Here is a 17,033-nt window from a genome sequence, read left to right as displayed (position 1 = left end):
TTTTTATCAATATTTTAATCACAATTGAATATTATACCTAGTAGCACATAACAATTAATTGTATTACTTGCAAACATTTATTCAAGTTTTTTTATGGAATTCTTGAAGGAGTTGAACATAGATTTTATTCAAGATATTTGTACAACAAGAAGAAATTTGGTGGAGGATAATTCATTCAAAATAGTTGCAAAACCAAAATACCAAGACTAAGAATAACAAATAAAGTACTTTAAAAGGTCAAATCCATAAACATATGAATGGTTATATGCAATTCCTCGTAAATCTTGTTGCAACCAGGCCTTTAGTCATACCCTACGTGTACTAATGAACAATTTGTTAGAATCATTTAATAATATAATAATATTTTTTTATAACATTAAACATAATAATTGCATATGAATGACAAGAGAAAACGCACAAAACCAACATTATTTTACACTGTCATTCATGTTGTTTGCTTAAAGTTATTGTTCCAACTATGAAGATGATAATGTTGTACATTTTCTATAAACTCCTTCACAAAGATCCAAATGTACAACACTAAGACATCATCACACAACGCTGAGACCACTAATCAAATCAACACGTAAGAACTTAAATCCTAAAAATCCCTAATTTATTATCATAATAAAAAAACAAAATTATTTACCCTTATTTTCACCACAAAATTTATTAATATCACTATTCTTCAACACTTTTTGTTTTCACAAACACATTAACCTTTTATTTCAATTTCGATTCATAAGAACACAAATAAAAGCATTCCTTGATGATGTTGATATATAATCAAACCACAAATGTAATCACATGACAATAATATATATGTAAAAACCAAAAAAACTAAAAACATATTTAACTTTTATTTTATACACTGTTATGTTTCCGTTCTTTATATTTATATACAACTTCATGTTTTACGTTTGAGAATAAAAATAATATAAAATAAATGAATAAATTAATTAAGATAAAATCATCGAAAAAAATGTGTTAAAGTATTTAAGTTAAAGCTTATATATAATTCATATACACATGATTTATTCTCAATCAGGCTTCTTTTTTTTCTTTCATCTCCATAATTCTTAAAATATCATTTGACTTTTGGAAAAGTGACTTCCAAAGATTTTGAATTTTTTTTGGAATATATTTTTTGGAATATATATGATAATTTTTAGAAAAACTTTTTGGAATATATATGAAACGTTTTATAACAAGTTTTCCATAGACATAAATGCATTTCGAGACGAGGATTTATAACAAAATTTGCAGAATAAACTTTTTGGAACATAAATAATAGCTTCCGTAACGAGTTTTTTTTTTTCAAAATGAGCCTTTTCTTTTCTTCTTCCTCTCACAGAGAACAGTAAAGAACAAATGCACAATAGTAATGACACAACGCGACAATGGCTATAGCAACGATGACAATGACTATAGCAACGATGATTACGAGTAACATAGGCGTGATGCAGTTAAAAGGGGTATTCTAGTTTTTTCCAATTTCAATACCAGGTAGTTAATAATAATGGGGTGCAAGAGGAAAAAACCTAAATGTCACAATGGACAATATTTTCAATGCAAATTCTTCCGACATCTCCATATTTTCATCCTACACCCTCATGAATATAAAATGGTGTATATAAAATTTCCATTTTATCCTTTTGTGCAATTTAAAAGTGACAAATATTTTTCAAAATACATAATCCAATAGTAGTTTTTTTTAAATGTGAAAATTGATTTTCAAATTATATAATCTAGAAGCTTCTAAATTATGCATTATTTTCTTAAGAAAATACTTTTGAATTACACAATTCAAAAGCCACAAATAATATCCCGATTGCACACTTCATAAGCCATTTTTTAAAAAAGTTTCCAAATTATGCAAAATATCCTTCGTTTTTTTTGTACAAAATACCCAAATGTCATTGACTTTCAGATTATCCAAATCTGAAGATTAAAAATAACTTTCATGCAAAATAACTTTCAAAAGTTTTGTTTTTTAAATTGGGAAATTTGAAAGTCTTAAAACAAAAACTCTTCCAAATAATATAATTCAAAAATGAGTTTTTGTTTTTGAATTTCACAATCTCAAAGATACTTTAACTTTCAGATATAGAGGACAGGACGAAAATTATGGAGATGCTGGAAGAATTTGCCTACTTTCAAACAAATCCGCATTTTTACTATCTTTTTAACGCAAACCCTTTGTTCCAATAATATTTACTTTCAATCTTCTGGCTAGCACAGAATTACATTAACCTTCTAAACACGGTCACGATATTAAGTTAGAGGTAGTAGTTGCTGTTATCTACTTCCGTTGCAGCTAAGTTCATTGAAGACCAATTCATATAAATAGAGAATTTCGAATATCAAACCAAACCAAAGTAATATTTCGGATATTCATTCTTCATTTTGATAATCAATGAAAACAGTAGTAGCCACATATAAAGTTGTTTATCAATGGAAACACCACCAACCACTGTAATGGTAACGTGGAAGCAAAACTTGTTACAACATTTCAATTTCAAACCAGGAATTTAAGACTCATTATGATAATATTGAATCAAAACCCTCTTCAATTGCCAAGTCAACGTAGCAAAGAGAATCTAAAGATTGCCAAGTCAACCTAGCAAAGAGAATCTCATTTCAAGTTGTATACTGCAACAAAAGCATGAGAACACTTCCTATCCATAGTCTACCATCCTTCTCCTCCACTTCACTTATCGCTCTAACAACTTTCCCCTCACTGTCTTCCAATATCTGCAAAATTCTACCTTCAGGGCTATACTTCATAACTACTGCATGTTGGTGACCTCCTATTTGTAGCATGTAATGAAATTTTAATGGTATAGGAAGCTTGAGTATGATTTTCCTTATCTTTGGGTACAGACCCATATAGTATGGATACATATACCTTCTACAATGAAGAGCTACCCAAAAATCACCATCTTCATTGACTCTCACATTGTCAGGAAATCCAGGTAGAGTGGCTAAAATCTCTGAAGTCCCAGCCTTTTCTCCTTTCAGCCAGTATTTACGTAACCTACATAACAGAAAATGGTTTGAGAAGGTGACTTTTGCAGTAACTTGAATTCAGATGTAGAAGTAATTGCCAGCAGCTGACAACAACAATCAATAAACTGGATTTGCATCATTTGCAACCTAGAGAGATATATTAGTATCAGGCTTTGAGTAAATAAGAACTAAATTTCTTATGCCCAATTGAGTACAAAGCATGCTCAGGTAAAGGTAAATAACAAACATTGGGAGAAATTCATAGGTTCTCCAAAGCAAGAGAAGATTTTTGTAATTAGAAGTGTAGCATTTCGATTTTGTGTTTAGTCAAGTGGAAAACGCATTGATGATGAAGTTGACTATATGAATCACATGGCGTCATTCAGCTTGGTTAAAGATCAAATATTACAAGATCCATTTGTGAAATAGAAAAAAAAAAGCCAGAAACTTTTCTTGCTTTAAGAGCATATAAGAAATTCTACATAAAAGGTTAGCATAGAAAATGCTGAAATATGATATATTAGATTCACCTGCCAACAACCCCTTCACACAAGACAAAGAAGGAACCATCCTTGCTTAAGGTAATGCCATTTGGGAATTGAATGTTCCTAAAAAGAACAGTGGTTTCCTTAGTGACTAGGTTGTATTTCAAAACCCTGCCACTATCATCCCCAGAGAATACCAGTTGAAGGAAATTCCTGTACAACAATTATGTCAGAATCACCAGAACAAAACAGATGAAACAATACAGTATAAGCATTTTAAAATTCCAAGCCCTGAGGTAGTAGATTGGATCATTCTCCTATATTATTCAAATTTCTCATTTCTATAAAATGTAGGACACCCACAAACCAACAATAATAACCTTTAAAAACATTTTAAACAATAACATGCCATTTCTTTAAACTGAGCATGATTTAGAAACAAAAATGACCAAATAGTGTATTTATAGTTATTGACTAATGTTAGGGAACTAATTGTATATAGTAGAAGGAGAAACCCTCTCCGCCCTATTGATCCAGTTTAACGGGTCCAACCCTTCGAAAGCGGTTAATTCACCCCTTTTCCGCCATTGATTTTGCACCTCCTGGTGATCGCCACAGTGATTGTGGGTTTGGGTCCCACCGTAATCGCCACCCACTCTCTCTAATATCCTCCTCGCACCGTCGCTGGTTCCCTTTGACGTAAGCCTGACTTCCACCTGATTGTTCGTCGTTGTTGTGAGCCCGCGCCCCCATCATCCTCATTATTTCTTGCAAATCTTGGCGTATTGCAGCATAATTTTGGCGTATTGCTGCATAATCTGGTCGTAGCTCCCCTATCTGCGCCTTCATTCTATCAACCGCAATTTCCTTCACCCGCACACGATTCCGGTGGCGTCTCAATCCGGCAGTTTCTCGATTACTTCTTGATCCTTCACCCCACTCTGATCCGGCAGCTCGGACCAAATGATAGGTTCTTTTAATCAAGAACCTATGAATAGCACTAGAAACACAACACAGAACAAGTACTCGGAATTATACCGCCTCCTTTTATTGAAAAAATCAACAAGAATGGTGTTACAACGTAACCGAGAGCTTAACCTCTCTCCAAAGAACTACAAGAGTTCTCGCAAAACATAATACTCCAAAACTGTCTTCTCACCAACCAAGCCACCCCTTTTATACTGACTTTCCTAACTGCCTTGGCAGTTAGGCTGGGTAACGTTTCTCCTTCTACTATATACAATTAGTTCCCTAACAACTAACGTGTATAACACTCACCAATAATATCACGCCCATACCTCCATTAACAAATACTAACGTAGCACTGCTATAATGTAATGTGTGGCAACAAGTTCAACATTCCTAATTATGGTATCAGTATTCCCTTTTCAGCAGTGGTACATTATAATTATGTTAGAATACTTTTATCTAAAACGGTGACAAATAAAACTTGCAACTCTAATGACGATCAAAATCCTACCTCCTCTGATAATGAGCACTGCTCTCTGTAAAATAAACATTCCCTTCCCCATCAACATCAACATCATTAGTAAATTTCAGTGGAATCCCTTCAGCCTCAGTCACAAGAGATGTTGCCAAGCCACCCTCAGGCCCCACCTTCAAGAGCCCAAAATATGCATCTGCTATGAACAAATCACCTGTTTTCTTGTCAAATCTGAGCCCCAAAGGCCTTCCACAGATATGCTCAGTCTTCACATAACTAAATGGGGTTGCAGATGCTACTGGATTACATATCTCCGACCTGTGTTTAGGAACAAATCATAACTATACAGTGGAAACGATATTGTATGCAAACTTAGCCACAATCTGGATGAGGAAAAAGGTTAACATTTAGTCATCACTCCAATGCTAAAGATTTGTGCTTAAACTTAAATAGAAAATGACACTGGCATGTAAGGTCCATCAATCATGTCACAAGAAGGTAGCGTTTCACAGCAGTATCATGGAATATGATATGTGGGGTAGAAAATCAGAGACTAGGGAAAAAAAAGGCTTGCATTGATAGTTCTGTTAACATCTTCAAGTAAAGAATTGATAGATTTTCATCCAATTAAGCCATTCATCTATGAATGCAGCTATGATGGATTTGAAATAGGCTGTTAAGTTACAAACCTTTCATCGTTGAAAAACTTATTTTCAAAGTGTCAAAGGGAACGGGGTGACTCACAGGTGCATAGTCACCCCCCAAATATTCCAACGTTTTTAATATTCCTTTATTAAAATAATTGTGGCACACCCGAATTACTGGCTTGTTTCCTCTGTCGTTAATTTAATATATTTACTATTACTAATTTTATTCAGATTACGAGCTCAATGGATCAATGACCACTGACACTCTAAAGATTGTGCATCTAATGAATTATTTAAGTTCTAATAAAGCCCAAAACACAAAATACTGAAAAAAGAGAAAAAGACTCTAAATATATATATAAACAATGATATCGGAGGAAGTTGAGTAATAAAAGCCTAGATAACCACCTTTTATTAAAATCTTTCCAACATCCTCAACTTTAACGTGTAACATATTATAGGATTCAAGTTGTTACTATAAAAAGTCAGTTTAAACTCACATGTCTCTTTAAAAAGCCATAATATTATAATACAAAGTTTGCAAAAGGAGACTCTTCCGCGGTCTCTAAATAGAAATTCTTAAATCTAAATATTCTTTTTTTTCTTATGCATTTCAAACCCAATCATCCAATTGGATAAAAAAATCCCACAGAATTGCGTCAAAACACCGTCTGCATTTGATATTTTCAATAGCTAAACTAAAAAAACATTTTTCTATTATAAAAAACTAGTTACTTAAGTTAATTTTAAACCTTACGTTAGGGCTCTACCTTATGATTCTGGAATCATGTTAAGAAATTAAGTAAACCAAACAAAACAGGACCTGTAAAATAAAAAAAGTATTTATCATATAAAATTCACAAAACCATACAATACCATTAATAAAACTGTCCTACGAAATAAACCTAGTTAAGAACAGTAGTGCAGTAAGAGTGAGGGAATGAAGTGAGGTAGTACCTATTGGGAGAGGTATAGGCAAAGTCAAGCCAAGAGTGAGAGTTCCAGAAGACGATTCTTCCATCAGCAAGACCAGTGTAAGGGCCACGACCAAGATGATCGAAAGCAATGCTCTCTGGTCCCTGCACCTCGTTCAGGAACTTAATCTCGGACTTCTGCAACAGATTATGTTTGTCTTGGTCGGTGGGAATGTCCGACCATGGGGGAAGGTCCACCCTCTTGCTCTGGAATTCCGGGAAATGGGCTATTGGGCTGTGGTGGAAGGGGTCCAGCCCACAGTAGAGAGCAACCAAGAGGAAGAAGATCGCAAGACCTCGCAGCAGAGTCATGGAAAAGTCGTTACGAGGAAGAAAGGGTTGTTGGATCAAACAAACTAATAGCAGCGTGGGTTGGGTAGGTGACCAGGCCTTAGCCTCGTGACCACCTAAAACACTTCAATGCCCAATGCATTTTTTCAACCTCCATCAGACAGCCTTCCTTCCATTATTAAATTCGCCACGTTCTTACTATTTGTTTGATAAAAATCAGGATTAAATAAGTATTTAATTTTGGATACATTGGTTTTTAATTTTAAAATGTTAATTTTTTTTATGTTGAATGTATTTTTCAAATAACATTGATTCAAAGTATAAACAAATTTCAATTAAGTTTAAAAAATTAAAAAAAAATTGAATTCAACTTTTTTTTTTTATTCAAAATTTTTCATTCTTATAATATTTTTTTTTCATTAAAGATATTATTAAGTTTCTTCTCAATAAAATTGTTTTACTAATAGATTAATTTTGAATTAATATTATTGGTTGAAGTTAATCCTTAATATTTTATTGTATAAAGTATTTTAAATTTTTATAAAGATAAATTTCACTGATTAGGATTTGGATTGGAACATGACCGTGGCCTGTTCATTGCAACAAATACTTTTATTGGACCAAGAATCAGACAAATTGTAACAATAGTTCACTACAAAAATTTATATTTTTACCGGGGGTTATTTTTGTCATTTCCGGCGGTTTTAACCCCCGGAAAATATGTTACCCGCGGTTACGAAAACTCCTGGGAAAAGCTGCGTCGCTAAGTAATTCCCGGCGGTTTTTCAAAAACCCCTGCTAATACCGACGGTTTCTCAAAACCCCGCTAATACCGGGTTTTCCAAAAACCCCCACTATTACCGGCGGTTTTCCAAAAACCCACGCTAATACCGGCGGTTTTCCAAAAACTCGCGCTAATACCGCGGTTTTTTCGAAAACCCCCGCTAATACCGGCGGTTTTCTCAAAACCCCCGCTAATACCGCGGTTTTCTCAAAACCCCCGCTAATACTAGCGGTTTTTCAAAAAACCGCCGCTAATTACTTATAGGGGCTAAAAGAACCACAAAAGTTAACCGGGCCAAAACCGCAAAAAACGTATACAAATTTATTTATTTTTTAGTTTTTTATTGTAATAAAATGGGATTATGATAAAATTAGTTTTATTAACCAAACAGACAATGAAATAATATGAACAAAAACTGATTATTATATATAAAATATTCATTGTTCAACATGTTCATACAACTAATTGTTCATATATTAAAAAGAAAGATATTCAATACTAAATTAAAATACAAAAATATGACTGAGATGTTCATTACATTACTACAAAGGAAACAATGTCTAATTTTGATCTTCATTACTTTCATTGTTTGGCATGCTCGCTTGATCATATCCCTACAATATTAACATAATAATCAATCAGTAGTAATATTTAATAAAAAGAATCATACAAATGAATTTAACAATTATTACCGGTGATGGTTGAAAAATGACAAACTGTGAAGATAATGGAATCAATACAATATATAAAGGAGATTTTATATGCAATACTAACAAAAAGATAAGATACAAGAATAAATAAAACTGTTCCTAATAATATATATATATATATATATATATATATATATATATATAATATAGATTTCTTTATATATAATTTAGATGAAAATGTTCCCAACATCTAGCCGACACAGTTTTAAAAGAGGGTTTAGATATCATGTTAAACTCTATGAAAAAGATAAACAATAAGTTGAAAGAGTTTTAGAAAACACAGGTGCTTTATTTATATTAACAAAACAAGAATCAATAAAATAAATAAAGGAGATTTCACATTCTCAAATGAAAACGATATGATATGGAAATAAATAAAAATGTTCCTAATATAATATATAGGTTCAGCTTCTTTTTTCTATAATTATAACAATAATACATATAAATGCACTTTTCCGTTTTATTTGGTTATCAAAATTCAAGTAATAATGGATTAACAATAATTTGAAAGAGAGATAGACCAATTGCCAAAAAATAAACTAATTGACCAATGTCCACATGGCATGGAACCTGTCATAATTTTCCAAATAGATCCTACCATAATCAATACACATTTCAATTGTACTGCAGCATAGGTCGGATAGATTAGGTTATTAACTGATCACATGCCCAAGTTGCCAGGTTTCTAGACTGCCAAGTTTATACTAGTTGGTCTTTATTAGAAATTAAATAATTAAGTGCAAATTATATAGGACAACACACAAGTATGAAGAAAAGCTACCTTCCACACCACATCTCTTTTTGCACTACCAACTACACATGGATGATGTGAGCAAAGTAATATTCTGACAAATGAATCTGGAGCATGTTTCAGAGCTGCTGGTGACATCATAAGCAGAGCCTTAACCAACACCTCAACAGATGGAACAAACGAAACTTGAGGGTCCAAAGAAATATCAGTACCACTGCAAATTCAAATATTAAGAGTTTAAAAACAGAGTGGCAAAGATTGAGAATGACGGGGGCAGAAATACAAGACTATGATTGAAATGTTATACAACACTAAGACTCTATGTTTAATATCTTCTATAATAGTTAGTGAGAACTGACAAGTGGTCTTGAAAAGAACACCTAAATAACAATTAACAATTAAGCCATATTTATTAAGAAATATTAAGAAATAGAATTATACCACATGATACAAATAAGAAAAAAAAAACAGAGGTATTGATTTACATCCCCGAGAAATCAAAAGGATTGTTTGGAAACCCAACTGCAGGTCTAGAAGCAGCTCTTGGTCCTGCTGGAGAATCTTTAGATGGTGTTTCTTCTTTGGAAGTTTTGGAAGTTTTATTCTCTGCTGTACCAGCTTTGTCATCTAAGAAAATCTCGGCATGTGTGAAACTAGTGCATTTTCAAGGGTTCACAAAAACTATTCCGCTATGCTAAATTTCTAGCACTAAAAGTAGAAGAAATAAAAAAGGAGACAAAAGTGAAACAAATCAAATAAAGAATAAGTCAAACATAGAAGACACCAATAAGCAAACTTTCAAATAGCCTATTCTACAAGGAAAGGGTAGTCAATCCAATCCGGCCTACTCTGCAATCCAAAATCCAAATCATGAATTTGTGGCAACACAGTGCATTATAGATTTACACGATGATAAGAGCAATAAGGATTCATTAAGCAATACTTCATACAACAAGTACTTTTACATAATAATTCAGTACACACTATGATTTAAGTTCCATATAAGAAATTATATATTCTACTCTTAAGGGCAACACACTATCTCTTCAAACTTATAAATAAACTTCTCCTTTTGAACGAAGATTTGAAGAATTTTAGTTGAAAAAGAATATGAAACCATGACACTTTTAGGAGTATTGTTGAAGAAAAATCTACGTACTAAAACAAATATTTAGTCTATACATTAAAAAATAACTTCAACATAAATGTAAAATATTAATTGTTACCCAATAAATACAAGATGAAGAGAGCACAAATAAGTCCATTTCCAAGAAAGAAACAAATTCCCTTTTTGTCCTGGAAAGCAAAACCAATTCCTCGAAAGCAACACTGGTTAACGATTACATGTATTAATAAAAACAAACATATAAATAACCAGAGAAGAAAAACAAGTATATAACACCTCTATGTTTATAGGAGTTTCTGTTGCATGCACACGACAACTTTCACAAGAGTATTGTCAATGTCATTACAATGCTCTCACAACCCAAGCAGTATTAGCATACACTTATAATTTTTAAAGGCAGTCCATTATAAATTATCATGTAGATCAGTAGAAATTAAGCTACATAAAAGGGTTGAATGCAAAGGGAAGACCACCTTTTCAGCATCTAATTGATCAAACAAACAAATAAGAATTAAATAGAAAGTGATAATTTCTTATTCAAGAACCAGAATTACCGTGGCTCTTCAATAACAGTGGAGGATTTTCTTCTTCAATAGCTTGGAAACCAGGATTAGATGGTGGATAATATTGAAATCCACTGCTTTTGATTTATCATCATCAAAAGTCACCTAGAAATTAAGAGATTTGTTAGATATCATTAAAATTTCCCATATATTGATCTTGAGACTTCTTTTTTCTATAAAATATTTCTTTAAAGCTTTTCAGTGCTAGGAAGGAAGAATAAATAAGTTAATTGGAAGTTAAGTATCTAAGGACTGTTAAGAACTGTGTGAAGAAGAATACTTTCCAATTTTGGTCAAAAGTGTTGCAGCAGGGAATTTACTTTCCAAAACGTGGTTTTTTGCCATAAAAGTCCTATCATCTCTTTCTTCATGTTGTCTTTGTAAGAGAATATAAAACTCAACCCCACCAAGGTCATTAAATTATCTTTTCATGAAGGGACGATGCTAAACATATATAGATTATTAGAAAGATTTTGTACTAAATTCTAATGGATGGATAGGTAGATACATATAAATTCTAATGGCTTTAACTTCTTCAATGTATTTCAAGAAAGAAAAGTGAATAAACAGAAACTTGAAAGTGATTACAGAAAAAACTAGAGAGTTTATACAAACTAGAGAAAAAATTCTCGGCATCAACTATGATTCATACCGAAATGGTGAGACAGGGGAGCAATAAATTTATACAAAATTAATGTGGATGAGAATATAAACAAACCAAAATAAATAACTTTCTCGGGATGAATTGAATTTAAAATTTCAATTTCAATTGAATTGAATTTCAACACATTGAAAATTTTGAATTATCCTTGATCTATAAGATTCCAATTTCAGATCGGTTCTCTTCAACTCTTCCTTCAACCAAAGCAAAAATTTCAATTAAACTCAGACACCCTAATGCTAAGAAGACGAAAACGAACACATCAAACTAATAGCTTAATCAATAGGTTTAGGGTTATAGAAATAGAAAAGAGAAGTTGTACCTTGAGAATGCGAATCTCGTTGCCGAGAAGACGTGAAAATTTGACGACATCGTGGGTGTTCATATTAGCCAACTGATCATCTTAGGATCACACCTCTGCCACACATTTCTCACCATAGTTCTGGAACTGCAAATTTCTAATATTATGTATATACACGTATTTCTACTGCAGCAAAATATCATGAAAATGGAATGTCTTACAATCACAACTGTGTCACAATATCATAAGATATGACGAACGTTGGAGGCACAGAACCTTCGACAACGATTGGAGCCTCGCTCAGCCCATAAATGCAACGGAAGACCAAGACCAATACGAACGAAAGAGGCCTTGTTTGAAGAATGTGGTGCGGTGCATTGTTTGAAGAACGCAAGATGAAGACGGGGAGAGAGGGATGAGCTAGGGTTTTGGAGAAGGATGGGAAATGAAGGTGCAGACAGGAGAGGAAACTAATTTGGAGGTAATAAGTGATAATTAAAAAAAACCTAACTGCGGTTTTAGTCATAACCGCCGAAACTCTCCGGGGTTTTAAAAGCACCGGTAAATAACCCCTCTTAAAATATATATATGATGGATATAATAGAATTAAAAAAACAAGAACCCTTTCTAAAAAATAATTAATATATTACATATAAAAAATAAGTTATAATTAAAAAATAAATTATAACTAAATTAAGGTTTATATTTTTAATAAAATTTTTGAAATTAAATTGAGTGGTATTTTTTTTTATCAGGTTTGAAATACACATTCAAAGTAAATGTTTTGATTGATGTTTTAATTCATATTATAAAAATATTGGCATCAACTAATTTAATTTAATTTGTTAATACAAGTTAAGTAAAGTCATGTCTGAAATAGTTATGAATATAATATAATTTAATATAGCAACAAAATATATGTTTCACATTTTTTAAGTCACAAAAATGATATTATGGAAAAGATCTAATGTTGAACGTAATAATTAATTATGTCACTCTGAAATCATGTATGCTTGTTTAGTTTAACAACTATCTAATGTAAATTCATATTTAAACATAAAATGACATCTAAATAAAAATATTTAATTTAAACTAATAATTAATTACAAATACTTAAGTTTTACGTATCTGATATGAATAGTCAACTTCTTAGCCAACATGGTGGTTGGATGTCGAACAATTTGTTTGTACATTGTTTGTACATATTTTACATCTAATATATTATTTAAGAACGATTGATAGCACCTGCTTTGCATAAATTTGGGTAAAATATTAAATATGAGAGTAATACCTAAAGTAGAATGATCTAATTAGCGTAACGAATAAAAAAAAAGTCACAATGTCTAAATGTTTTTTCACTCTGTGATTCAATTTATTTGCCAGTGAGACTTTTTATTTACTTATTCATTGAGCTTATTGTTATTAATTTATCTTGAATTTTCCATGAAGGAAGAATGTTTGAACTTTTTGTTTCTATCTCGACATAAACAGATTTTATTGTTTGAGAATAATTAAGTATTACATTTAGAGATATCAAATAATTAATTATTGTATTATTATAATATTTTGAAAAAATAATAAAATATAATAATAAGTTATTACATTATAAAATATTATAAGATATTTTAAGGCATGTATAGTTTTTATTTACGTTTTAGTTTTTTTTAATTGGTTATATAATTGGGTTAATTATTATAAAATCTATTAATTTATTGTCCACCTAGTTTAGTTATGTACTTTCTTTTACATGACATAGATTATTTTTTAATTAATTTGCAAGGACATAAGTTAATTTTGACATTTGTTATAAAATTAATAATTTCTTATTATAGTTGTAAAATAATAATAGATATGTGCATCTCACACAGTTTATAAGTTAGTTCCGATTATTTTTAAATAAATTTCACTTTTAGTAGGTTAAGGTTAATTAGTAGCAAAGTGGATTTAAATCAACTAAATTTTTTAATTAATTTTTAAATATAATATCTTTAGTAAGAGTTGAAAGTTGAGCTAAGTTAGTCTAAATTAAAAGTCGAACTGAGTTAACCTAGGTTAATAGTTAAGTTGAGTCAGTCTATATTGAAACTTAAGCTTAGTCAACCTATACTGAAAGTCTAGTTGAGTAGCCTAGGCTGAAAGTCAAACTAAATCAATTTAGATCAAAAATTGAGAAAAGGTTGTAAGGGTTGAAGTTCGAGAAAATTCAGTAAGAGTCAAAAGTTGAGACGAGTCATTCAAGATCAATGGTTAGGCCGAGTCGACAAGGACCACAAGTCGAGATGAGACAATTTAGCGAATACTGAATTAAGTTGGCTCATGTAAAAGGGGTGGAGCCTGGTCTGTTCACGTTGAAGGTCAAGTTGAACTAAACAAGGGTCGAAGATTGAGCAGTGTCAACACGAGCTATTGGTCAAGGTGAGTTAGCCTGAATGGTGGAGTTGAGCTAATTCAATCTAAATGAAAAAACCGAGTCATCATAAGCCCAATGTAACTTGTCTATCTTGACCTCATATATACATATAAACTCATAAATTATTCCTTATCCATGAAACTTTTATTATATTTTAATCTTGTAATCTTTTTTTTATTAGTTTTTTAACCTTGTGAGTGTTTTTCTCTCTCGCAAATGTGAGCCAAAGTCAAATTTTATGAATTAGACTAAAATGAAAAATATAAGTATTGATAAGAATTAAATATTCTTTCCCCTTAGCTTTCAATAAAATTTGAAATTAGTTAGTCTCTTAATATACCTGAATTTAGTCTTTTAGCTAAATTATGTTAAGTTTATTTGACATTCTAAATGCATTTAATGATAGCATTTGATTTGTTTATAATATGCATTTAGAATGTTAAGTTTATTTGACATTCTAAATGTTATCATTAAATGCATTTAGAATGTCAAATAAACTTAACATAATTTAGCTAAAGAGACTAAATTCACGTATATTAAGAGACTAACTAAATTCAAAGTAAAGAACAATACGCAATACAAAATTCTCCTCGTTAAAAACTAACTATTTATTTAAAGTCTTCTTTTAGTTTTTTATTATTTATTATGAAAAGTGTTTTAAATATTATATACTTATTACTTATGAAATATATATATATATATATATATATATATATATATATATATATATATATATAATATGATAATAATAACTTGATTAATTTTTAATTAAATGGATAGAGAAAGTTTTTATACATTTTATTTACTTTGTCAAGCATTTTTTTTTGTCCGTTATGTTTGTGCATAATAATGATTTTTTAAGATATAACCACTACAAGAAATGCAGTAATTACCGAAGGATAAATACCGAAGGTCTTTTGACCGTCGGTAATATCGATTTATTGAAGGCTTTACCGAAGAGCATGTGAGGTGATTTTACCAAAGGGTATGTGACCGTCGATAATGGCTGAGTGATTTTACCGAAGGCTTACGATTGTCGATATAAGCATCGACTTAATGAAATACGAATTCGGGATTTTCCTCTCCATTCTCCCAAATTGTTTTCGCGCAAGTCTTCCTTTCTCCCTTTACTCGAACTTTCTTTCTTCGAGCACTACTCCCTTTCTTCATTCCTCAATCCATTTGAGTCCGAGAAAATTGTTTCTCCTTTGCTCCCAATCAATATTGTCTATTCCTTCTTCGGTAGGTGGTGGTGAGGTGAGGCTTGGAGCTGGTTTGGTGCTATCGCTACGAGAGGCTGGGTGGTGCGTTTCTCTCATCTTCGTTAGGGGTTTTCGTTGACGGCTATTGTACGGTAGAGGCTTACTTGCTGCCTTTTGTGTTGCTGTCGAGGAGGCTATGTTGGAGGGAGGGTGTGGACAATCCCTACAGTGGAGGTTTTGTGTTGCGCTACTTCCCCTACCGTCAAGGTAAGTAGGTTTCTTATTGAACCTGAATGTGTTGAGCCCCTATTCTTCGTAAGAGGGTGTTTGATGATTAATATTTGTTGGTGTTACGTTTTGCTAATGTAATTTGTCCATTATTCTACAAGGTTTTAGGGTTTCGATAAGGGACTGAGTCACAAAATGTGTGGAAGGTTCCAACACAATGGGTTAAAGCTGGTTGCAAAAGGGCTGCACTCAAGTGTCCAACAGTTCATCATTTCCAGGTAGGTAAAGTTCATCCAGCCCACACCAGTCCAACCATCTACATAGCAACAGGATGATGAAGATCATTCTGATGATGGCTATGTAGACTTTTAGTTTTATTTTGTTAATGAACATAGTTGTTAGAACATTTTTTATGTTACATTAGGATTTTGTTACATTACATTTGCTAGATGAACATATTGTTTTATGTTTTATGATTTTGAAATACAAGTTCTTAAATTTCAACAATACAAATGATGTTATTATATTGTTGTTTACTCCATTAATGATTGAATGATTTTGGAATCTATATTATGGAGCTCTGTTTGTGGTTTGAAAATTTATACAGGTCTATCTGTGCTGTGAACATCTTATGCAGGTTTGTGTGGTTTGATAACAAATACAAATATCATTTCCTTCTGCCTGGTTTTTACTGAAGGTTTTACCGAGGGCTGCTGCTTTTCGGTAATTACCGAGGTTTTCCCCCTCGGTAATTACCGAAGGACAAAAGCCCTCGGTAAAGGTTAGCGACAAGAGAATTACCGCCGGTAATTTGACCGTCGATAAGCCCTCGGAAAACTGTCATTACCGATGATTTATGGTTGTCTCTAAGGGATTGTGGCCTTCGGTAATGCCCTTTCTTTTTGTGTATTTTATCATCCATCAAAATTTGGTGACCTTTAAGAGTGTGTTCATAATTAGGGAAGGGTGAGTGTATGAATTTGATGGATTTGAGATTGAATTTATTACTGTTTTCTTGACAGGATTTGGAGGTGAATGAAAATTAATTTAAAACTAAAGTTTGTAAAAATTAATGTAGAATTTAATCACATGATGAATAAAAAAATTATTTAATTAGTAGAAATAAAAAATGACTAAAATACCCTTTGTAGTAAAAGTAATATAAAATTATAATTGTTAATATTATATATAATTCTAAAAATTATTATAAAAATTGAAATTAATATTATTTTTTTTTATTATTATTAAAACTGTAGGGGTCATGTTTTCCTTAGTGAAGTTGTGTTCATTGAACATGACTTCAAGTTTTATTTTGACATCGAAATTTATAAATGAAATCGTGACAATTAATAATAACTTTCAGTTGTTAATTTTCAATTGAAAGTCTTCGAACATAAAAGTTGTAATATATGGATACGACTTTTGTTTTTCTTTTGAAAATAAGGAT

At 31.6% G+C, this 17,033-nt stretch overlaps 1 protein-coding gene and 1 long non-coding RNA gene across 2 annotated transcripts; both read right to left on the bottom strand.

Moving 5' to 3' along the window:
• Positions 1-2,361: 2,361 nt before the first annotated feature.
• On the bottom strand, positions 2,362-7,005 carry LOC124834794 (protein STRICTOSIDINE SYNTHASE-LIKE 3). The gene is given in 5 exon segments (XM_047309585.2): positions 2,362-2,664; positions 2,667-3,037; positions 3,540-3,707; positions 4,975-5,256; positions 6,543-7,005. Coding segments are annotated over 5 exon segments (1,179 nt in total). The 5' UTR covers positions 6,872-7,005; the 3' UTR covers positions 2,362-2,635.
• A 1,085-nt stretch (positions 7,006-8,090) lies between these two features.
• LOC148203102 (uncharacterized) lies at positions 8,091-12,001 on the bottom strand. Its single transcript, XR_015784522.1, has 4 exons — positions 11,768-12,001; positions 10,776-10,889; positions 9,126-9,309; positions 8,091-8,248 (listed from the first exon to the last, which is right to left on the bottom strand). It is a non-coding gene; the product is annotated as an uncharacterized LOC148203102 (long non-coding RNA).
• Between the last annotated feature and the right edge of the window lie 5,032 nt (positions 12,002-17,033).

The sequence above is a fragment of the Vigna umbellata genome, chromosome 2, assembly GCF_029865625.1.
Source record: "Vigna umbellata cultivar VRB3 chromosome 2, Vumbellata_1.0, whole genome shotgun sequence".
In the NCBI taxonomy this organism is placed as follows: domain Eukaryota; kingdom Viridiplantae; phylum Streptophyta; class Magnoliopsida; order Fabales; family Fabaceae; genus Vigna; species Vigna umbellata.
Note: the sequence above shows the minus strand (reverse complement) of the source record. Positions and strands in the feature narration are given on the sequence as shown.